The following is a 23,981-nucleotide window of genomic DNA, read 5'->3' as shown; positions in this document are numbered from 1 at the left end:
CCCCCCCTTTTTTTTAAATCACAGAGTCTATCAGTGCCATTCTGTTCAAACCACCCAACATGCTTCCAGATGTATCTTTCTAAGACACTTCTTTAAGGATGTCATTACCCTATAATGATTTGGCTCCTAACTGGCCCTGTTAGATACTATGCACTGGCACCACGCTTGAATGAGAAATGGATTAGACAAACTCTAAGATCTTCAAATACTTGATTCTATATCCAAATGACTCATCTTGGCATTTGAAATGCCCTGTAATTTGCAGGAATTTACCTATCCAAATTTATATCCTACTCCTTCCAAGTTTCCTCTGCTCCTGGCCAGTTTCCTTAGGATCTTTCAAATAAGCCTTGTTGACATTCACCATTTTTTCAATTGATTACTCTCTACGTTCAACACCCTCCCAACTATGGAAAAAAAAACAAAAAAGGCAATATCCTTTGGATTCCTGCTACTCAGACCTGAAGGCCAGAGCCATCCAGCATTATCTGTGACTTTGTCAGAAATGCAACAGGCAGCCCCACCCCAGACCTATTGATCTAGAATCTATACCTAACAAGATCCTCAGATGATTTGTGTGCACTTAAAGTTTGGGAAACACTCATCCCAAATTATTTCTCAATGAAGTGTTCGCTGAGCAGGCTTCACACTGTATGTCCTGACCTCCAATGGGACGTATGTCACCCATAGCAACCACAATTGATAACATCTATTGATGTTATCATCTATTGATAACATCCTCTCTTAGACTATTTATTCATTATTTCATGTAAGTTCTTTAGCCCCAATTTGGATGTAAAAAACTTGCACACAGGACAGCCATGCATCTGACCAATTTGGTTGCAGGGAACAAAAACCCATTCAAGTCACCTCAAGGGAAAAAAGAGCTTATTCTAACAGTACTTGGGAACAGGGACTAAAACTCAGGGAGGGGGGGTTTCCAAGGTTGGGCTACACCTTCTCAGCATCTATGTCTCTGCCTCATTCTCTCCATCTAATCCATTCTCTCCCCTATATTTCTGTGTTCACCATAGTTGTTGCTTCCTCACGTCAGCAGAATTCACACGACCCATTAAAGCTGGCCATTCTCTCCTCTACTAGCCTATTCACCTCTGCCCCCTTCTGCTTCAATTTTCACCCTACGTCTCTAAGCTTAACTCTTCCCACAAGAAAGATGAGGTTACAAGTGTCTGCACCACCTATGGACTGTCTGCCCCTGAGTCATGAGCCCATCCTAGTCCAATCAGCCGAGCCAAAGGGGTTGCAGTTCAGAGCAAGGCCCTTTAGGCAGCAGGAGCTGTCAAAAGAGAATATTCCTTAGGAAAGAAAAGTGTGGGCAGGGTGGGCAGTGAGCCACATCTCCAGGCCACAGAGTCATTATTTATGTTGTCCTCACCATAGTCCTGAGCAAAATAGAGAGCACGTAATAAACTGAAACCAACCAATATGCGAGGGAAGGGTCATTCCCCAAGCTCCACTATGCCCCTGACACCGTGCTGGATGCACAGGGAATACAAAGATTAAATAAAAAACAGTCCTTACTTTCCCAGAGCTCTACATTCAAATGTGTCACTGAACAAGCTACTTGACCTTGGGCAAGTACCTCAACCACTTGGGCCACAGCTCCTTCAACTATCAGATGAGACCACCTTTACTTACCTCCAGGAGTGTCGTAAGATTCCACAAGGCAATCTTTGAGAGAATGCTTTGAAAAAAACTGGACAATCAAAAACAATACTATAGCCTTTTAATGCTAATAAAATTCTCTCATATGCCACAGGCTTTGCATTGTTTTCTGGTCTTTCCTCTTTTCCTCATTTCTTACAATATATGAATCATCAATGGCTGCTATTTGAAAAAACAATCACAATTATTACCACTATATTTTCATCACCTGTATGGCCTTCTCAGGTAGTGATTAGGAATAGTCATCCATTTCACTCAGAGGTATAAGACAAAAAAGAATGTATTTTTTACTGTGCACTTTTCAAAAATAACACTATCATTTATTTATTTGCCTTATATCTAAAACTGTAATGTCTTATAAACTTTTTTCCTTACAGTACAAATAACAAGAAGTATGCACTAAATTCTCGTGTAGGACACAGGTCAGTTGTGACTCTTTTGCAGACACCTACTCAGAGCAGTTTCATTTAGTATTGCCTACGCGCTGTAATCAGTAAACCGTAGATATTAGAACTCAATGCTCCTATATTTTTACATGAAGACTCTAAGGAGGAAAAAGAATAAAATGGCCTGTCGCAAGTCCTGGAGTCCTATTCTCCGAACTGGTATATCTTTTTTCTTAAAACCACTTTCCCACCTGCCTCGCATTAAGGGATGGGGGGCGGGGATTGGGAACCAGGGATGGTGGCAAGATAGCCTAGTTCTCAAAAACATGTTATTCCGCTCTTTGCAGGATTCAAGTACTGGTTTATGGGACAGAAAAACAAAACAAATCTCTAGATATGTACAGTCTTGGCTTTGCCATAAATCAAATCAAGAAATATTTACCGAGTGACCATCACTTGCCAGGAAGAATGCTGAGGGCTCCTCGGATAAGCTGAAGAGGGTGCCTTGGCCCTCCTAAAGCTTACTTGCTATCCCCTTGGACATCTGTTGCTCAGTGCTGAAAGGTGTAGCCATTCAACAGCTGGCCCAGGGTGGAGCAAAGAAAACTGCTTCCACCTTGCTAAAAGTCAGCTCAGCTGGCTAAAGCGAAGATCTCAGGTAAAAGGGAAAAAACCGAAATCTCAGATGGAAGCTGGGTGAGATTCCACTGCAGGAAGGTGAATTGCACAGACTGTACTGACAGAACCCGCTGAGCACTCACCCCCAATTAAGGCTCCTCACGCTGTAAGAGGGAAGGGGCTGTGGATCAAAGGATCCTGCATCTGGGAAAGATACTCGGCTCCTTGGGGAGCTGTGGTGTGGGGGCTGCAAAAAGGTGGGTGCCAGAGGCGGGGGCGGCGGGCTGGGGATCTGTTCACTAAGGTGAAGAAGCCAACGGAGACGGCGAGGCTTGTGCGCTAGTGGGGAGGGGTGAACAGGACGAGAGCGCTCGGTGACAGGAACCGAACGGTCACGCTGCGGTGTAGAGCAAGCCCTGGGTCTCCGGCCGAGGACACCAATTCCGGGGATCCGGAGCTAGGAAGGGGTCTGCGAGTGCACCGGAGGCGGCGCAGGGAGAAGGGTCCGCCAGGGACCAGGCGCAACCGCCAGACTTACCGAGGGGAAGAGGTGGGACGGGGCATCTTTTCCCTAACACACACGGCCCGACCCCAAGCTGGCCCCGAGCCACCCCCGTGCGCGCTCCGCGCACAGCCCCGCGCTGCGGCGGCCACTCACCCTCCGCGCGGGAGCGGATTTCCGACACTGTCCTCCGCATGGTGGGCATCGCGGCGACCGCCGCAGGTGGAGCCTCAGCCGGGACTCTGCACCTGTCACGGCGCCGGGCAGGCTGGAGACCTGGCTGCGCCGCGCCGAGCGCTCAGCGGCCGCGCGGGCCCCGTCGCCCACCCAGGGCAGCGCAGCCGCCGGACGGCCCCCGGACGGCCCCCGCACGCCGAAGCAGGAGGAAGAGGCTACGAAGGTGGCGGCGTCCGCAGAGCTGGGCGAGCTCTCCCTGCAGCCGCGGAGGGGGCGGCTCGGCGAGGGGAGGAGCTCTGGTGCAGGCGCCGGGGGAGGGGTCGCCGGGGCGCGCGCTTACTCGCTCCCGCGGCAGCGCGGTGGCGAAGTCAGGAGAGGGGCGGGGAGAGACCCGGGAGCACCTCCTCCTCCCCGCCCCGCTTCGGACCGTACCATTCCTGAGGGGGCAGGGTGGGCAGCTCCCAGACTCCTCTTCCCCGGCGGGCGCCCTCGCTCCGCCTCGCAGCTTCGGCTCGACCTGTCCTTCCTCAAGACCATTCTGACACTCCTAAGTCTTGACCAGAGAGGAAGGGATGCTTTGGCCCCTGCATCTCCGAGTATCCCCTCCGGCTACCCTCTGTCTTGTGATAACAATGGAGTTGCCCGTGGTCGGGAAAGTGGTGTTGGGTCTGAGTGGGCAGGCGAGGGGCGAGAGGGCTTGGGACGTCAAGAGTTAAATCCCAGCCCGGGCCATGCAAAGTAACCGTGAGTTCGCGGGTTCCCGGTGGAATTCTAGCCTTCCAGGGCGGCCACCAACCCCCGCCGCGTGAGCTGTACTTGTTCCCTCGCCTGGCCCACGAGCAACAGGCTCTGAGGCCAGGCTTCCCCCTGGAGCTCGTGCTCCTGCTGCCACTGGTGCCTGGGTGCGTCTGGACCGCCTGCGAGTGGGCCGGTGCGTCCCGCCAGTGCGTGCTCTGCAGCCCGACAAAGCTCAGGAATTGCAATAAATTCAACTATTGGGTCAGGTGGTTCAAAAAATCACTTTTGTTTGTTTGTTGTGGGCTTTTGTTTTTACTCCAATCTGCAGGAAGTTGGGTGCAGTAGTTTTACCTGAAAAGGGGGGAAGTGTCCTAATATAAAATCCGTAAATATGTGTTACATTTTAATTTCCTTCGTATCCTAGAGATCATCGTAATCTCATTACCTTTTATTTTATATACCGAGGTCTATGCTAACAAGTTATGGAAACAAGTACGGTTATTTTGTTATTATTATTGCTGATTTTATCATTCAGTTAGGATGTCAGGTTTTATGTAGATTCTGGTGAGCTGCTGAAATGGCAAGAAAGGAATAAATTAAGCGAGAAGCAATTTGCTTCTTCCCTTGTCTTGTGCTCTTCCTCTGGCACCCAGTGGAAGAGAGGCCTTACATGGAGGCCTTTTATGTGAACTGCTTTCAGATCCTGCAGGGAGAGATCTGAGGAGGTTTGACCACAGAGATAAGTGATTATTCCCAAGCCTCAAGAAAAAAATGAAATCTGCTAATAGCATATTATCTCCATTTGTGGTATTTCCTTTGCCTCCTGCAGGTAACATTTGCTAATCAGGGCCCTGCCCCACATTAACACTCCCCTCCGGCCCCCCAGCCGTCAATGCATATTTATGAAGAGCCCACTCTACTTGGCTCTGATTCAGAGGCTGGGATTAGAACAAAGAAAATGTATTTCCAGTATTCATGGAACAGCAGCAAGGGTAGAGCAGTTCTCAAGACAACTGTGTTCTAGTGATGGTCATGATTTAAAAGTATGTTCTTCTAAAAGTAAGAAATGAGCATGCAGTCTTGTTAGGACAGTTATCACTGGCCATTTTTATTTCTTCCAGGTCCAGGACCTCCTGTATAAAGCAGGCATCCTCTCACTTGATGAACGTGAGTCTGGAACGAAATTAGAAGGGTGAGTACAACGTGGAGACAGTAAAAACAACAATAACAACAGAAAAACAGCTTTAAAAAGTTAGTGAACGGAAACCAGAGATAATGCTGTGCCTTTATGATTAACATTTTAGGTATATTTTTATATAAAGCCAGAGACAGTTTTTATTCAAAATCAGTGAACAGCAGATGCCAGTATTCGATTTATGAACAATCACCTTTGTAATTCCTAACAAGCCCTCAAATGAAGCTCAGTTCTGCTTATTTACAAATAATAATTAACTGTAGGGAGTTCCACATTACCTCTGTTTTCCATAGAGCAATCCATTTTATATGTTTCTCTGTGTGTGTGTGTGTGTCCGTCCCATTAACAATTCATCAGCAAAACTGACAAGGTGTGCCATTCATACAGGACAGGAGAACTGCCTTTCATACAGAGATCATTGCATGGTTATAGTCTGTAGCTTATGGTATGTTGTCTCCCAGATTATTCTATCACTTTATCCATAATGGTAAGAGTATCCCAACTAACTCATTTCTGAAAAAACCACTCATTCCCGATTGCTAGAAATCACACACATTTTTATTAGGTCAGAAACCCGATTGACATAGAATATTGCACTAATCTGCATCTGCTTGATTTCAAAGCCGTCTCAGATAATTTCATCTTCCATTGTTGAGCAAAGTGCAATATGCCAACGGCTGGCAGGGAGCTCTGGTTCCAGCAACATGACCTTGTCACAGAATCTGTAGTACAATCAGATGTCAGCAAGATCATTTCAAAGCTTTCAGGTCCTATGACTATACTGCTGGTGGATTTAGAAGGAAGAGGGTTATTCAAGGACAGCTTCTCCAAGGACCAGGTTTTATCATCCTCCACAAGATATACATGAAATGCATAAAACGTGTGAGGTGCCAAGCCAGAGTGCTAGGTGACAAAGACAAGCACATGTGAAAGTTAACCAGCAATGTAACAAAATGGCTGATACTTAATGTCCAATAGCCTACAGACATTGAGAGGAGAGAGTTCAAGAGCTGAGGCGATCACATAATTGAACTGGGTCTTAAAGTCAGGGTTAAGGCTGTAGAAATGAAGAGACATTATTTCAGGTAGGAATGCTTGGCATATAGTAAATATTCAACAGTGATGGTTTAGTGAATGTTTAAGGGAAACGGAATGATAGAAAAGCATATACCCTTGGGAGGAACAGAGAGATCAATTTGACTACAACAAAGTTTCTCCTTGGAAATCTGTACACTTTAAATGGGTGAATTGTATGTTATGTGAATTAGAGCTTAATAAAGATGTTTAAAAAATGTCTTTGGAATTGTCAACCCAAAAATTACGAAGTCCAGAAATTCAAAAAGAGCTGTCAGAGGGTATTCCTACCTTGGTGAGTTTTCACTTAACCTGATGTTGCCTGAGTTGGTTGTTGTTTGGGGCCACCAAGGATTAAGAATTTGGCCTCCTTTGGAAGGAACTCGTAGTTGTATAGGTGAGAGAGGAATGCTCACTAATTTACTGATTTATAATACAGCCAGAAATGCTTTGAGAACTAGTGGCCTGAAGTTAGAGACATGCCTGAAAACCCTGCATCCAGTTAGGACTGAGGTGTGGAAAGTTGATTTCCATACTCCCATAAAATATAGATGCTGAGTAGTTCTGGCCACTATACTCTAAATTCTTCTGCAGGTACACAAAATAACTGGGTAAATTAATGTTAAATTGTAGATAATTACATCTTTTAGTTTAAAATTGAAGTTGAAATATGACATAACTTTCTATCAAATTGCAAAACTACCTGGTTATTGTAAGAAAAGATGCTTATTACCTTTGATGCCTAGTTGGTGTTACATGATTCAACAGATAGTGTGGGGTTAACGTATTATATTATTAGATTTGTAAGGCATGTTTCCCAAGTCTTCCCATCTTAATTGCTCTTTCTGTCACCATCCCTTACCTGCACACCCCTCCAATAAACCAGCAAATTCTTTAGGCTCTGTTTCCAAAATATATCTTAATTCTACCCACTTCCTTTTGTCTTTGCCACTCTTGTACATGTCACCATGATCTCTCACCTATAATACCTCCTAACTGATCTGCTTTTATTTTTGTCACACTTTCATCTTCTGGAAGGCATGGTAATTATTTTAAAACAGAAATCAGTTTATGTTATTTCTCAAGACTCTTCAGTGGCTTCCTATAGCACTTGAATGAAACTCAAACCCTTTATGATTTTCTCCTTGCCTGTTTTTCAGATTCATCTCCTTCTGCCCCTCCTTCTGGGCTCAGATTATTCCACACCCCCCACCTAGTTTAGATTGCCCCACATCCCCCAGTGCCAGCCACCACCATATTGTCTTATTCTGTCTTTCTCCTAGCACTTATCTCTATCTGAAGTTTTCTTATTTGCTGGTCTACCTGTTCATGAGAAATCGGTCTTGCTACATTTGTCTTACTCCAATTTGTGTCTGTCATATGGCACAGTATCAATAAATATTTGTTGAACGAATGAATGAATGAACTGAAAACTGTGTGAACTGTGAATGATCTGGTTCCCTAAAATTGGAAAGTAGAAATCAGTAGAAGAATTGATAGCATTCTATTTGAAGAGATAATAAGTTATGCCCTTCATAAACATATGTGCTGGAATATAGGACTTTGTCAGAATTATTTACATGAAATAATTTAGAACATATTTGCCGTGAAGTATTTGAGATCAGAAAAATCTTGTGAAGTATTTGAGATCAGAAAAATCTTGGCTTTTGTCAAAATTAAGTGATGAAATTTTAAAAACAAACCGATTTCAACTAAAAGCTCTAAATCCGTTGTCATTGAATAATTCAGGCACTTATTCTTATTCGTAATGATAAAATCAATACTTTCTCATATGCCTGTGATTCATTTCTCATGACTGTATCATCATTCTCTTTTCAAACACCTTAGCAGGGTTTTAATTAAAAATTATAATGTCTTTAAACATTATTATCATCTTCATATACTTGGAATTTCCAACAAAAAAGTACAATGATTTTTTTCTTCAACTGTAATTGAAAATGCTCTACTCTTGTTTAAATGAAACTAGAATTTTAAAATGTGGATTTGTATTATATGAAAGGACTTTTAATAGAAATTTTAAAAACTATCGTTCATTATATTTAAAATAGCACTCAGTTAGCATACAATCTTTTAGGAAAAACCTTACTGAATATTTACTCAGAAAGTAAATGAACATTCAAGGGAAAACAGTCCTAGTGTTGAGATCTTAAATTCATACCTCTTACTTCAAACTGATAAGAGACTAATTAAATGGTAAGATTTTTACTTTAAAAGATTCTTTCCTATCGTAGCCAGGAATTGTAAATTAGTACCAAATCAGAAGTGCTGTTTTTTCCCCAAAAGTTAAAAAACAGCATTCCAGTACTGCTGATCCTCTGTAAAATATTATTGTTATATACACTGTGAACTTTATGGATAATACATTTAGCATGGTATTGTCATGGATTTTGACATTTTAAAAAGCAACTTTATTGAGGTATAATTGACATACAGTAAACTTTATCTGCTTGAAGTATAGAATTTGACAAGGTTGGGCATATGCTTAAAGTATAGAATTTGACAAGGTTGGGCATAGGTATGCATCTATAAAGCCATCACCACATTCAAAATAATGAACGTATACCTATCACTTCTGGAAGTTTCCTCTTTCCTCTTCCAAAAGATTGTTCTGTATAACTTGAGATACTTTTTCTCCATGCATACAATACAATTTATTGCATGCCCCCCATGTTCTAGATACTGAGCTGAGTATTGGAGATTGAGTTAAAACAAATAGGTTCCAGGCCCTTCCAGAACTTATGAAATTGATCCAATAATGATGTAAATAAATATAAAATCAGAGCTATATATCATACTCTAAAGAAAGATAGTCTACACTTGTTTATATTGATTGTACTACAGAGTATTTCTGAGCTTTCACATTACATCTAGAACTCTTCAAATTTGCTTATATGTGTCTTTGTCATAGATCTAAAAATTATACATTAACATTTTGTTTCTACTGGATGCTATGACTTTTATCTTGAAAAAAGTATGATGTTTGTTATATGGAAAAGATAACCAGTGAAGGCAAGAAATTTTATTGCCCAGAAAGCCAATATTGGAAACAAAAAGAAACACCCAAGGAAATCTCACTTTTTTTCTTGCCATGTCAAGTAGGTGCTATTTCAAGGAGGAAAGATGACAATACTGAGGAAAAATGTATTGAAAGAGATGAAAATCTCAGAATTTTCATTAAAAATTGAGTATAACAGTAAATGAGATGAATAATTATAATTACCAAATATAATTTTGTAATTCCATGACTTTTAATTGAGAAAAAATGCCAAGCCTAAGAAAAAAATAGTTTCCTGATTAATTGAAATCAGCCATAACTTTCAAATAAGAAATATTTGCCAATTGCGTTTTGGCCTCTTGGATGATATATCCTCTGCTCAAGTTCATAATTCACTGCAGTGTTTAGCAGATTTATTGGAAAATCACAATGTTTTTTTTCCCCTCTGATCCCCAAAAAATCAGAAACAACATCTGCTGGGAGAGGAATTATTTATCACTGTAGTTTCTTGCCAACTTTGAACTCTGAGGAAATCCACTACATGGAGAAAGCGAATCAGTCCTGGATTACATTTTAGTAATGCCCCAAAGAAAAGAAGATGAGGGGACACTATGAAGGAAGTAAATGCACTACAGATTCAAGGTTTGTGTGGCTGGAGACATTGGAGGTAGGAGCACAGTGTACTAGGGTTGAGTAGGAGAGCAGACGCTTGGACCTTTTGTATAGGCGGGCTTGCTTATGCCAGATTTCAAATGTGGGCTCCTCTTCCCTGCCTGTATTATCTTGTCTGTTTTTTTTTTTTTTTTTTTTTCCGTTTGGTTTTGCTCTGAAAACTGACCTCAGCCTGCTAAATTGGAACCTCTTCCCTCCTGTTCCCGCATCCATGCTGTTCCGACTCCGCTTGGCTCTCATGCTTTCAGAAGCCATGTACCCTTTAACTGCAGCTGCTTCAATCTGCTGCCTGCATAGCCCCTCGGTTTTCAGTTGACAAGGCTACTGACTCCTATTAACTTTTCTCCCCATCAACTTTACAGAAAGTTAATTTATGTAAAGTAAAATGCAGCCATTTAAAGGTACAAGGTGACGAGTTTGACAAATGTATACACTCATGTACCTACCACCACGGTCAAGATGCAGCGTGGTCCCAATGCCCATTGGCTTAATCTTATACCTACTTCTGGCTCCTGTCGGCTTTTGACTTGTTCCTGATGTACAATGAGAGTGCAGGAGGCAAAGGAAAACCTATAGGTTGGGAAATACTGAGAAATAAATTTGAGTAAGTACAGGAACCAAATGAGGGAGCCCCATGCAAACCAGCAAAGGTGATGAACGCATGCACGAGGCGAAGGGGAGGCAGTGTAGACTTGGGGACACAGTAGGATTGTGTTTTAAAAAGATTCTGTGATAACAAAATGAGGAGCATAAAGTAGAAGCAGAGACACCAAGGTGGAGATGCCAAAGATCTGTTCAATTAGCAGAGGAAAAGGTGATTTTTTTAAAAAAGCTTGAATATAACATGAGGCATATTTAGTAATACTTATGGGACTATAGAGAATAAAGGACATGTTTATCTGAAAAAAAAAAACAGATAATCTTCTCTGTATAGTTATAGGCATAGATAATGGCTAGATTTGAACTTTTTAGATGTTGAGCCGATTTCTTATTGAATCAATTTCTGACATTTGAAGAGGGGAGATTGCCTTTGCTACTTTCTTTGGAAGATGCTATGTGAATGTTGTATTTGAACATCTGCTTAATTAGTGGAAGTGTTTTATTTATCTCTTAATGATACTTATTGATTTCAAGAGACTTGTCGCAAGAATGCTCATTAGTAGTATTTATTAACATGTTAAAAAATGTGCCTCTCTATGTCGTTTAGAAAAAGGCTCAATTGCGCATAATAGAAAACCCCAAAATAACAGTGGTTTACACAAGGTTGAAGTTTATTTCTTGTCACATAAAAGAAGTCTGAAGATAGGCTCTCTACTATCATCAGAGATCTGGGGTCTTCCCTTTCTGTTTTGCCATGCTAACAAGTTGTTTCCATCCTCAAGGTCATCTCAGGGTCCTGGGTGGCTTCTGTTGTGCCAGCTATAACATCCATATTGAAGATGGGAAATGGAATAAGGATAAAAAGGGACCTTCGCATGCTTTAAGCATCTATTACTGAAATCTTACTTGAAAGTGATGCTCATATCTTATTGGCTAGCACTTAGTCACATGGCCGTGGCTGAACAGAAGGCTGGGAAATTTAGTTTTTTTCTTCAGCTGGCTATGCACCTGGATAAAACTTGGCATTCTGTTCAGTGAGGAAGGAGAGAATAGAGTTGAGGGTAGGTAGCCAACATTCTCTGCCACACTTTCGATTAAATCTCAGAAATCATTCTTAAGGTTGTATTATTAAAATCCTGGAGTTCTTCATGGACATCATAATGAAACTATGTTTTGTTCAGATTGTGTTTTTAAATATTTATAAGAAAGAAGAAAAAGAGTTTGCTTCATTTTAGAAACAGGCTTGATGAAACAGGTATTTGAGGGCTGGGGCTTAACGGAAAATTTATTAAATGATAATTGAAAATAATATTGAATTGAGTACAGAAGAAGACAGAGAGGGAAACTAATTTAATGAGGTAGTAACTTCGTTATTAAGGTGACTTTCTGGTTAAAAACAAATAGAATCTTGGAGGTGAAAAAGAGACAAAACGATGGAGTAGAAGTCTAGATCTTTTATTTCGGTTTTTTCCTGTGTTTAAACCAGAAAAGGCAAAGATCAAAGAATTAGAGGTTTCTGAAGAAAGTTGTTACATAACGGCATTTTGGAAACATCAGTCTGTCAGCTGTGCATAGCCTACCTCGAGGGAAAAGGCCCACACCATGTCAGGAAGCTACTGCGTCCCTCTTGTCAATAGGAGTTTTCTGTGTTCTTGATGATGGCTTTTGGATCCCGAAAAGATTATCTAGAGCAAACTTTATTTTTTTTAATTAATATTTAATGTACTAAATACATATGTCAAAAATATAGTTCTTCTTTGAGCTTTAAAATTTAACTTGATCATTTTATTCTATTTAAAAATCTAGCACATTTTAAGAATTACTTTTAAGGACGTGGTTGATGAATGTTTGATTCCATTCATAAACTAAAACTCCCTTAAACATTTTATTTTATTTTATTTTTTTTAAAGATTTTATGTATTTATTCGACAGAGATAGAGACAGCCAGCGAGAGAGGGAACACAAGCAGGGGGAGTGCAAGAGGAAGAAGCAGGCTCATAGCGGAGGAGCCTCATGTGGGGCTCGATCCCATAACACTGGGATCACGCCCTGAGCTGAAGGCAGACGCTTAACGACTGCGCCACCCAGGCGCCCCTCCCTTAAACATTTTAAACTACACTTATGAAGTTGAATTTTATTTTCTAAGTCGCTTAGTCATTTGTGAGAGCCTTTCTAGTATTTAAGTAACCATTTTCATAGGATAAATTTAACCTACAAAAATAACTCTTAGGCTTTCTTAAATTTTCTAAAAGTGATGGATTTCAGCATACCATCTTTGATATAAATCAGTTTTCCAGTCCTGTGAATTTAATTTGGAATCACAAGCATAGCATGTTTTGCAATGGTTATTGATTATTTCTAAACTTTATTAAAAGATAGGTTTGACTTACTTGACTTATCGGTTTGACTTACTTAATCATATATATTTACTTAATTCTCCAAGTTTAAAGCTGCTAATTCTCTTGGAAACAATTATGTCATCCAAACAATTTTAGGGTTAGCATTATAAGCACTTCTGGAGGTTACATTTTAAATTAGCTGAAGCTGAATATTAACCAGTGATATCATCTGGGACATCTGAGCTCTGAAACTACCAATACCTTTGAAATTTGTCTTTGGGCCTCAATCCTCTGGATTCAAGTCCTCTGTTACTTCCTACTTCTCTTCATAAATGAAGTTTACACTTGGTCCATTTGATTGGTTTCAGCTAATCTGTTACTGTATTATTCTACTTAAAATTATTTTCATATTTTTTCCTGATAGTACTAATGTGTTTAGTTCCTAATGACGTTGGATGGGGTTTTATTTATCTTCAAAGGCTTTTTCTAATTGGTTCCTTTTAATTTTAAGGTCTAAGCTTACAGTCGAGGGACCCTGAATGAGGGTGGTGGCAATTGGAATGGAAGCGAAGGGAGAAATAGAGAGGTGTCGTAAAAGGAGAATCGAGAGTACATGTTAAGATTAGGGATGGATTCTTAGAAGAGGAAACATTGAACAAAGATGGCAGAGGTAAAGCGGAGATTGGCAGTTACAAATCCTCATTCCCTAAGCCACTCCCCCTACAGCTCCCCTGCAGTTCTTGTGGTTAGATGGTGATATGCCTCCTACCAACCCCTATGAGAACTCACAACCTAGAATATTTATCTAGACTAAGGTATGGAAAAGCTGTAATTCCAGAGTTTCTCTTGGATCTTTTGTTAGCCATAATTTGGCAAGCAAGGACAGATAACTGTTGTTTGAAGCAATGGAGTTTTGTTCCTCACCAACAGGCCCCTCTGTGTTTAGGGAACTGGAGGATGAATATGAGAGCAGTAATTGGAATGCACATTAATAATGACAAGTGCCATCTTCCTGCTGAAAGAGGGACTGTGTGAAGATTATTCAATTTTGGGGGAACTCTCTCTTCTTCAGTATGAACCTATTCTGTGTTGTCTCAGAAAATCAGTCCTTGTTCTTAGGGTGTGTGTGTGAGAGAGACAGAGAGAGAGAAAAAGAGAGATGTGCAAATATCATATAATTTTTATTTTTTAATTGAGCAGGAAGAATGAGGAGACATGTTGTTGCCTCACACAAACGGAAGGATGTCCTACCAGGCCAGTCCTTAAAGTCCCACTATTCATCCATCTACAACACTCACTCTTTATTTCATTCCGGACTGAGTTATTCAGTATTTGGGAAATAGGCTACTGAGTCTGATGTATTGCACTGGTTTCAAGAGAATGGGGGTTTTCTTAAGTAGAAATGGAGGTTGGCACTGAAGCTTTAAGCATTTGGGAGAGAAAAGAAGGGACAGCGGGACAGCGAAGCAAGTCTAGAAAGTACAGTATTCCCTCAAAGAGATTCCCTGTGAATGGATTAAGCTATTTTTTTTCCTTTCCCCTTGGACTACGGAAACATATTTATCTTCATGTTTTATATTATAAATTTTAAACATAATTTTGATGTTTGAGATTTATAGAAAGCTGTTAAAATATAACCAAGAACATTTTACCATCTTAGCTTTATCCTTCTGTATTGTTTTTCTGAGTAGTTTAGAGTAATTTGCTGACATGATACCCCTTACTCCTAAATAATTCAGTGTGTAGTTTCTTAACGTAAGTGTATTCTTTTACATAACCACAGCACAATGATGAAAATCAGGAATTTAATATTAAAATGATACTCATCTCTAATCTCTCGACCTTATTCAGATTTGAACTTTTGTCCCAATAATGTTCTCCAGATAGAGTGTTGCTTTCAGTTGTCGTGTTCCTTCTGTCTTCTGTAACCTGGACCAGTTCTTCAGTCTTTGTTTGTATTTCATGTATCTTCATGACCTTGACATTTTTGAAGTGTAGAGGCCAGTTGTTTTGTGCAATATCCCTCTTTCTGGGTGTGTCTGAAGTCTCCTCATGGTTTTGGCAGGATTATCGCAGAAGTGAGGCTGTGTTCTTCTCAGAGCATCTTGTCAGGAGGTGCATGGTGTGGACACCCCAATACTGTCGATATTAACTTTAATCCCCTGATTAAGGTGGAGACTGCTGGGTTGCTCCACTGTAAGCTGATTCTTTATCCTTTTATCTTAGTAGTGTCTGTTGGAGAGACTAGTTTTACATTTTTAAAAACATTTTTATACATCGTACAGTGTAATTCTACTCTGCATGTTTAGAAAGGAAGTTTTGTTTGTTTTTCTTTTTTTCCCCAGATCTACTCCTTTCCCCAGATCCACTCGCAGGCTCTCAGCTCTGCCACCGGGACCCAGCCTTTTGTCTCTGGCCTGAGCCTGTCCACACTGCCTTAGCAGAGTGTTGAGGGGTGGAAGAGAGAGTCCACAATGCCCATCACTCCCCCATCTCTTCAGTTCCCAGAACACAGCTGTGAAAACGACATGATATGTAGTTTGTTAAGAGTTTTAGGAGTTTCTGAAAAGGGTTATATCACATGGAAAATAGGAGGATATTTCTTCTTCGCTCTATGACATTTAAGAAAGCTTTTTCTGCTGAGTAATTTTCTGAATACCTTTTTTACAAAAGACACTGAGGCAATTGGGTCTGTGGACCTTACGTATTCCTCCTCTTCTGTTATGTAGGAAGCTTAGTTCCTGCATGAGATCAAAGTCACTGACCTTAAAAAGTACTACTCTCATACCTAAAAATTAATAATACTAGGTTGATATTATTACACATCCAGTAAAGGCTCAGAATTCTTTCACTTTCAGCAATTCTTTGCAGATAAATTGAATATAAAGCTAGGGAAAATGTTCTCATTATAGAAGAACTCTCAGTGTTAGCATAATGAACAGTCACGGTGAAAGGAAACATTTTACTCTGAACTGCAAGGTATCTTGTTGCTTCTGGTTTTCCTTTACAGATTAGATAGTGGGAAAATTTATAGGGTAAAACATGGGTATTTCCTTTCCAATGTCTGTTTCCATAACATATGAGATAAGACGTTGAGGGAATGTGTGTGTGAGAAATGAGATACCACTTTCAGTGAGAGGTCATAAAAGAAGTAGTATGCTTATTGAAATTTCCATTCTGCCAAAAACCTGCTTCAGTGAATATTTCATTCTAAATAATAGGAGGATCTCGCATTCTCTCAATTTCATTTTAGAGTATTTTCTGGCATCGAGAAATAAATAGGGAGACTTTTGTTTTTGTTTTCTCTTATCACAACACAGTATGTCTTGGAACTACTGGCAATTGAGAGCGTTGAAACAGTGAGTGAGTTATTTGGATTGGTTACCTTGAAGAAGTCTAAAGAATTTGGCAGGCATTCAAAACCCAGAGAGATTGCACGAGTTAAGGGTAGAATTGATCTGCCTTGCAGGTTTCTGTCTAAACGACTGCCTCCTTTTGTTGCGGCTTTGGTGTCTGCTCTCTCTTGTTTGGAACACTGAGTAGTTTTGAAAGCCCTGACAAATACCAGTAAAATCTACCAACCAAGGTCAAGGAAGCTGCTTCCTTCTGTCCAGACACAGGCACCTAGGCAGCTTGCTTAGGCATAGAGAGTGCATCTTGGAGCAGTGCAGCCTGTTTCCCCTTGAGCTCTGTTCTCTTATTTCCTCTTAGTACATTCGACTGTCTGAGCTTCTGACTCAGAGCAGAGATACTGTTGCTGCCGGAGGGTAATAGTTTGTTCTGTTATCCTGGAATGCCCTTGCACTGAGAAAATTAGAAGCTGGGGAACTCCATGAATTTTCCCACTGTGTGCATTTCTCACTAGCTCTTCCTGCCTCTGATTCTTCCTGCCATTTGAGAGGGAACAGCCTTCCCACTTTGTAGGCTACCAGCTTATCTGTGGAATCAGTTGGGTGCATTGAATGCATACAGAAGAGATGCTTCTAGAGCAGGTAGCAGAAAGAAGGATAGAATGTTTTGTTTTTCTGATCCCTCAGAGAATGAGATATTCCATGTAAGTGTATTTTCTAGATAACTGAAAGTTTTGCCTTAAACATTAAAATTTGTTTTTAACTTTGAGAAGCAGTATAGCATAGTGGTTAAGCACATAGACTCTGAGGCAGTTTAGCTGTATTTAAATCCTGACTCTACCACTTTCTAGCTTTGTAACTTTCAGCACTGTATTTAACCTCTCTTGCCTCAGTTTCCTCATCTGTAAAGTGGGGCTAATAATAGACTCTGTAGAGTTATTGGTTTTTGTTCGTTGATTTGTTTTTTAGAGAGAGAGTCCGAGCACGCTTGTCTGTGCCAAGTGGGGAGGGGGTAGAGGGGGAGGGAGAGACTCCACGCTGAGCCCAGAGCCCTGACATGGGGTGCAGTTCCACAACCCTGAGATCATGACCTGAGCTGAAACCAAGAGTCACATGCTCAACCAGTTGAGCCACCCAGGTGCCCCCAGACTCTGTAAAGTTATTGTAAGAATTAAAGAGGATTAGATGATTTAGTATATGTAAAGCATTTAAAACAGTGCTAAGTATGTTGAGTCCTAGAAGAGTTATTATTAATTCAACCATTCATATGCAAATCTTCCTATGTAATTGCACCTGCCTTCTTGTTTTATTTTATAAAATACATTGAACATTGAGTACGCGGTGCCTTCCTACCCAGAGAAATTAACATAGTCATGCCTTCAGGCTGTGCTATGATGATATCGATGGTGAAATGATAGCTAATATTGTTTAATGAGCAGGTTTCGTGAATGTGATTGGTAACCCCTACAATAAAACTCTAAGATAAGTACACTTATAAATAGGTTGAGAGGATTTCAGTACTTGTCCAGTTTCACACCACCAGACGTAAAGATTTGAGATGCAAATCCAGAGGCTGCGAGACTTCAGAGCTGGTGCCCTTGGTCACCTCACCTCACTTTCTGGTAGCTAGGGTTTCTTGTCCCCGAGCCGGTGGTTCTCAGACTTGAGCATGCACTAGACTCTCCTGGAGGCCTTGTGTTCGAACACTCGCTAGATTACTGGTCTCCCCACCCCAGAGCTCCAGATTCCATAGTTCTGGTGTGGAGGCTGAGAACTTACCACTGGGTTGCTAGGTTTGAAAACTGCTATCCTGCACAGAATGACTCCAGACTATTTTTAATTCCCATTGTTTTTTTTATGGTCCCATTACTACTTGCTGCCACTTGAAGCTAGCCCAGTGTTCTTTTGCTGTCAAACCCTATTATACACACATTAAGCTGTTTTAAAACTCTCAGCAGCTCACCTCCAGTAGTGTTGAATGTGTGGAGTTTGTGGCAGCACCTGCCATTTGGAGGCTTCTTTTTCTCTTGCCGCTCAGTTCCCTGGAGCATCTGGTTCATTAACTCTGCTAGGAACTTGACTCACTTCTTTGCATATTGCTTCTTTTTATTTCAATGTAAGAAAAGTGTTGAGTAACGAAGCTTAATAGATTTGAAATTTCCGTCACGTGCCACTTTCCTCTCCTCCACGTCAGGGGCTTCACAGTCACCAGAGGATGTTCTCTGATTCAGGGCAGCACAGTCGAGCACACTGCAGACTTGGGTTTTTAGCCTCCTCTACTCTGGAGTCTTCTTGCTCCAAGAACCTGGTGTTTTTGTATTTACCTTTTGGTTTTCTCTCTGTTTCTTTGAGTCTAGTTTTAGCTTTTATCCATATAGTTCTGATCCTGCGTAAGCCATGAGATGGTCACAGAATTGGGGGGGCAAGATTTTGTTCTTTGTAGAACTTTTTTTCTTTTGTGATAACAGAATAGATCCTTGATCCATGGGCTGCTTCTCTTTCGCTTAACGGCGTAAGAGGCAGGAAGCTCACAAGTCTGGCTGGCCTCCTCCAAAGTGATGGGTTCCTCACGCTGTTAAAATGTAGATATCTTCGGGTGCACTTCTGTGAGAAATTGGGTCATCATAGGGAGCAACGTTGACTCACTTATTCCCTGATCTCATGTTTATCTTTTGCACTGCCTTTTTTTTTTGGCTATTTAGTAGTAAACTGAAGTAAACACAACCTTAGTCATAGCCCAAGTCATCATTTTAGACCATACTTTGTGCTCTGGATAATTCATGTTCCCTCACTTTTAGTTTCATATTAGAAAGCCATATTTTAATTTTTGTATTGCTAAATACTTTTAATATAGGCCCCTTCTACATTGCTGTATGGCAGCCGTCTTCCAAACCCCCTCTGTACCTACCTCTGGACTTCATGATGAAAGGGAAAAATAATATTTATTTGCTTAAACCCCTATAAATTGAGATTTCCATTACTTTTAACTGAATACATTACTTAGTTGATTTTCTCATATCATCAGAATTCTGTAAGGTAGGACTCTTCTAGAGTTGGTTAATTCTGTGGCTCAGAAAAGTAATCAGAAGCCAAGCGCCTTTCCATCTTTTCTATTCTTCCATTCCCCTCATGACAACAGATTACCTCATGGTTGCTGTATGGCTGCAGCAGCGCCAGACATCATGTACTTTCTTATCAATATCAAGAGGAAGGGAAAAAAGAAATCTTTCTATCTTGGGTCTCTTTTTAGGAAAGAGAGAACATTTCCCCAAAGTCCCTCATTAGACTTCTCCCCGTGTTTCATTGGGTCACATGCTATGCCAAACCAAATGTTTGCCAAGAGGGATACAACAACTATGATTGGCTGTAGTCAATCAGGAGTCACCTGCTAGGGAGGGAGATGGGTCTTGTCTTCCCTGAGGAAATAGCTACATGGAAAGCAACTAATAAAATCAAGTTCCCATTAGAAGAAAGAAGAGGAGTTGCTGGTATAGTCTCTGACGGTGTCTACTACTGAAGTATGATTGGTCTCTTTGACCTGAGTCACATTCATGGATTCTTGGACCGCTTAGGAGAGAGTGGTCCTTAGGGAGATTTTGGGTATTCTGATAATCTGATATACAGGAACCAAAACTAGTTTTTATTTGGACAAGTTCATTTAATTGGGAAATGAATATTATATAATCATAAGAATAATGCAGGATGATGAACTCCAGCCCAAGAGACATAAAGCTATAGTTAAAAAAAGGAATTTTGTTTTTAAAATAATATTAAAGATATACTATGAAACAGCCCATACAGAGGACTTACTTTCACTTCACCTTTGAATAACTTGAGCTCTTTGGAGAATAAGTCCATCCTAAGGCAGGTGCATTGGTACAAATATCTGAAAATGAGAAGCTGGAAAGAATGAAAGTGGGCTAGTGTGACTTCCTAGTTATTGTTTACTTTTGACGTGAAGGTTTGAGATGATTCTTAATTTTTGCAGAATGTTGCTGAGAAATTTGACCTCAGTTCTCAGATTTGTTCTAGCAGGAGCTCACGAACTTTAGAGGTTTGTTGTGATGAGTGGAATCTGGGAACCTCAGAACCGTAAGTGCTGGCTGGCTTCAAAACAACACAGAGAAGGAAGGACTCTGCAGTTCTGTGATTAGAAGATAACTTTAACAAAATATTTACAAATGAGTCAAACTAGGTAAATAGTACACGAATAAATCAGGTAGACCGATCTGAGCAAAATGTTTATTTTGGAGACATCAACTTAAAAAAAATAGGCATGTTGCATCCAGCTATCAGTCAAGGCAGAATTAACAATAATTAACTTTTGCCTCGTAAAGAGATGATTTTTTCCCATCATTAGTGGTTTGTGGTAGCGGTCTGTATAACTTCCTTAAAGATCCGCATTGGCATATTCAGTATAAGATTTGTCCTTTCTCATTAGTAGGTACCTACAGAACTTAGGAATGCTTTGTCCTTTCCAAAACTCATTTTCTTATTTTTCAGTTCTTGTCAGATGGCCAGGCAGCTACAAAATTATTTAATATTCTAGAACAGCACAACTCTTAAAGAGATATTTACCTATCTTTTGCTTTACGTTTTATAATTTTATTTTACAAGTTTTAGTATGAGCTTGTAATTTTAATCCGTAACAGTGAAAGAGCAAATCAAATTTGATTTTGTCACAAAGTATTTGGGCAGGAAAAGGGCCTCTTGTTTGCCCCATTTATAGATAGCCACAGTTACTTTAAGTATCTAAGGCCTTCTGTGAGGCACCCTACTCCCTGGCAGCCTGATGGCAGGACATCATACTTCTTTTCTAATCCTAAATATAAATATATATCCATACACATATACAATCCTAAATATGTATGTGTGTGTGTGTATGTGTGTGTGTGTGTGTGTGTGTGTGTGACTTGAGGCAAGATACTTAGTCTCTCTGTGTCTCAGTTTCCTTACCTGTCAAATGGGAGCTAAGAATATTATTTACCCCTTACAGTAGTTATGAGGATTAGATTAGTTAATATCGGTAAAGTCCTTAGAACAGTACCTGGCCTAATAAATACTAATAAATACTCAATAAACACTAGCTAATATTACCCCAATAATTATTTAGAAAACATATTAAAAACAAAATTCTCAATAGTGGCAAAAGCTGTTAGATGGCTGGCATATGTCAAAGATCTTTATGTAGAAAATTATAAAACATTAAAAAAGATTTTATATTAGGTGTTTTACATATGTTAAATGTAAGACCTGAAAATGGAGAAATGTTATGTTCATAGATTCCAAGAATCCCGTATCATAATGAAGTACAATCCCCTAAATAAAATTATAAATTAATTCATTTTCAGCCAAAATACCAATTAGGTTTGTTTTTCTATTCTTTTATTTTGTAATGAAATTTGACGAACTGATCCAGAAACTTACATGGAATAGTAAAGATACAAGAATAACCAAGATGAAGAACAAAACTGGGGGAATTGCCTTACTAGGTATCAGTATTCCTTATAAAGCTCTAGTAATTAAACAGTGTGCTATTGGCCAAGGATAAACTAAAAGGCCAGTGGTATTGAAAAGGGAATTCAGGAGACACTAACATAAATGGAAAATTATATCTAAAAAATGTAGGGGTGCCTGTCTGGCTCAGTCAGAAGAGCATGTGACTCTTGATCTCAGGGTTATGAGTTCAAGCCCCATGTTGGGTATAGAGGTTACTTAAATAAATAAATATTTTAAAAAATTAAAATATATAACATTACAAATCAGTACACAAAGAATAAATAAACAATTGTCTGTCCACATTTAAAAATTAAAATATTTCTCTACTCAAACTCTATAAGAAAGAGTAAAGGTAAATAGAAGATCTAAATATAAATGTGTTTTTAGAACTGAAAATATACAGCTCAAGGTCATGATAATGAGGAGATGGAGTGTGGGCAGGAGAATAAAATGGAACTAGAAAAGTTAAAGTGGATTTGGTTATGTCTAGATGGATTTCTTTTTTTTTTTTTTTTAAGATTTTATTTATTTATGTGACAGAGAGACAGCCAGCGAGAGAGGGAACACAGCAGGGGGAGTGGGAGAGGAAGAAGCAGACTCCCAGTGGAGGAGCCTGATGTGGGGCTCGATCCCGGAACGCTGGGATCACGCCCTGAGCCGAAGGCAGACGCTTAAGGACTGCGCTACCCAGGCGCCCCTAGATGGATTTCTTTCCCTAGAAGACTGGGTCACACACCCATGGATACCTGGAGCATGAGTGTTTGCTATCTCAGTCATTGTATTTTTGTGTTTTCAAAGTTTCACAAAATCAAAATGTGAAATAGAAAAAGAAAATGACAACTCTGCAGTCGATGAAGATGTTTCATTTTTAGGACTGATGTTTTTAGGACACTCACACAAAAAGATTTGGAGTACCCTGCACATATTATGTCAGCATTTATATCAGAAAAGGCTGGACCACAATGGATCTGCGTGGGCTCTACGAGTGGACAGTTGGATAGAGCAGAGGATCTGGACTAGGGTCAAGATAGAAGCATTCCCAGAGGCATTCCTGGCTGAGGATTTCACCATTGGTCTTGTTAAAGGAATTCATGCAAATGCTATCATCAAATTGTTTGCTTTCATTTATTCAATCTATTGAACACATATTTATTGAGTACCTAACATATATTAGACACTAGGCTAAGCCCTGAGGATTCAACAGTATAGGACAAGAGCCCTGCTCTGAAGTTTAATCTCTAGTGGGAAAGGCATACTTTAAAATAAGAATTACTTAAATACATATATCATGACAAAATTTGATCTTGCTATAAAAGAAAAATAGTTATACTTGTGTGTGATTTAGAATTTTCTATACTTATCATCAAATTAATTGAAGAAAACGCATTATAGTTGAAATAAGTTCTTTGGCAGTTATCCATGTATTGCCTCTAATCTCCAATTCCACCCATCATAATCCTGTATGCAATTGGGAGTAAAAGTGCTGCATGTTTTCTGAGATAGTTTGTGATTTGTCAAAAAGGAGGACAATCCTTTTCCCAATACTTTGTTCTAGAGTTAAAGTCCTTGCAGTAGGTTGAATAATGAACCCCAAAGATATCCAGGTCCTAATCCCTGGAGACTGTGAATGTAATTTTATTTGGAAATAGGCTCTTTGTAGATGTAATCAAGTTAAAATGAGATTACCCTGGATTGGAGTGGGCCCTAAATACAGTTTGACTGGTATCCCTATAAGAAAAGGGACATTTGCACAGGAATTTCTCAAAACACTTGGAAACTAAACAACACATACTTATTAAACAACATAGTCCTAAATAATCATAAAGGAAGTCTCAGAGGAAATGATAAAAATGCATTGAACTGAATGCAAGTGAAGATGCAGTATATCAAAACGTATGGGGCATGGCTACTTAAAGGGAGATTTGTAGCACTGATGGCACATGTTGGAAGTGAGGGAAAACCTCAGTAATCTAAGCTCCCACCTAAAGAACCTAGAAAAAGGAGCAAAATAAACCCAACTCAAACAGAATGAAGGAGACAATATGAGATGAAATTGAAAATAGACAATTAAAAATGGGGCACATGGGCGGCTCAGCTGGTTAAGCATCCAACTCTTGATTTTGCCTCAG

The 23,981-nt window shown here is 39.9% G+C and overlaps 2 protein-coding genes across 4 annotated transcripts in view; one reads left to right on the top strand and one right to left on the bottom strand.

The window, feature by feature from the left end:
* The window catches only part of ATP8A1 (ATPase phospholipid transporting 8A1), a 223,768-nt gene extending 220,183 nt beyond the window's left edge, over positions 1–3,585 (bottom strand). Inside the window, exon 1 of the mRNA XM_040624838.1 lies at positions 3,349–3,585. Coding sequence (XP_040480772.1) covers positions 3,349–3,397 — 49 coding nt within the window. The 5' untranslated portion in view covers positions 3,398–3,585. The remainder of the gene's footprint in view (positions 1–3,348) is intronic.
* A 413-nt stretch (positions 3,586–3,998) lies between these two features.
* Positions 3,999–23,981, top strand: part of GRXCR1 (glutaredoxin and cysteine rich domain containing 1) — a 299,116-nt gene continuing 279,133 nt past the window's right edge. For 2 of the 3 annotated variants that reach the window (XR_571221.2, XR_571222.2), the window contains exons 1-2: positions 3,999–4,373; positions 5,229–5,299. The gene's annotated coding sequence lies outside the window, so the exon portion shown is untranslated. Of the gene's footprint in view, positions 4,374–5,228; positions 5,300–9,856; positions 10,814–23,981 lie in introns of those variants that run through there. The other variant, XR_005833456.1, reaches the window with a different exon arrangement.

Source organism: Ursus maritimus, unplaced genomic scaffold (assembly GCF_017311325.1).
Source record: "Ursus maritimus isolate PB19 unplaced genomic scaffold, ASM1731132v1 scaffold_8, whole genome shotgun sequence".
Lineage (NCBI taxonomy): Eukaryota > Metazoa > Chordata > Mammalia > Carnivora > Ursidae > Ursus > Ursus maritimus.
Note: the sequence above shows the minus strand (reverse complement) of the source record. Positions and strands in the feature narration are given on the sequence as shown.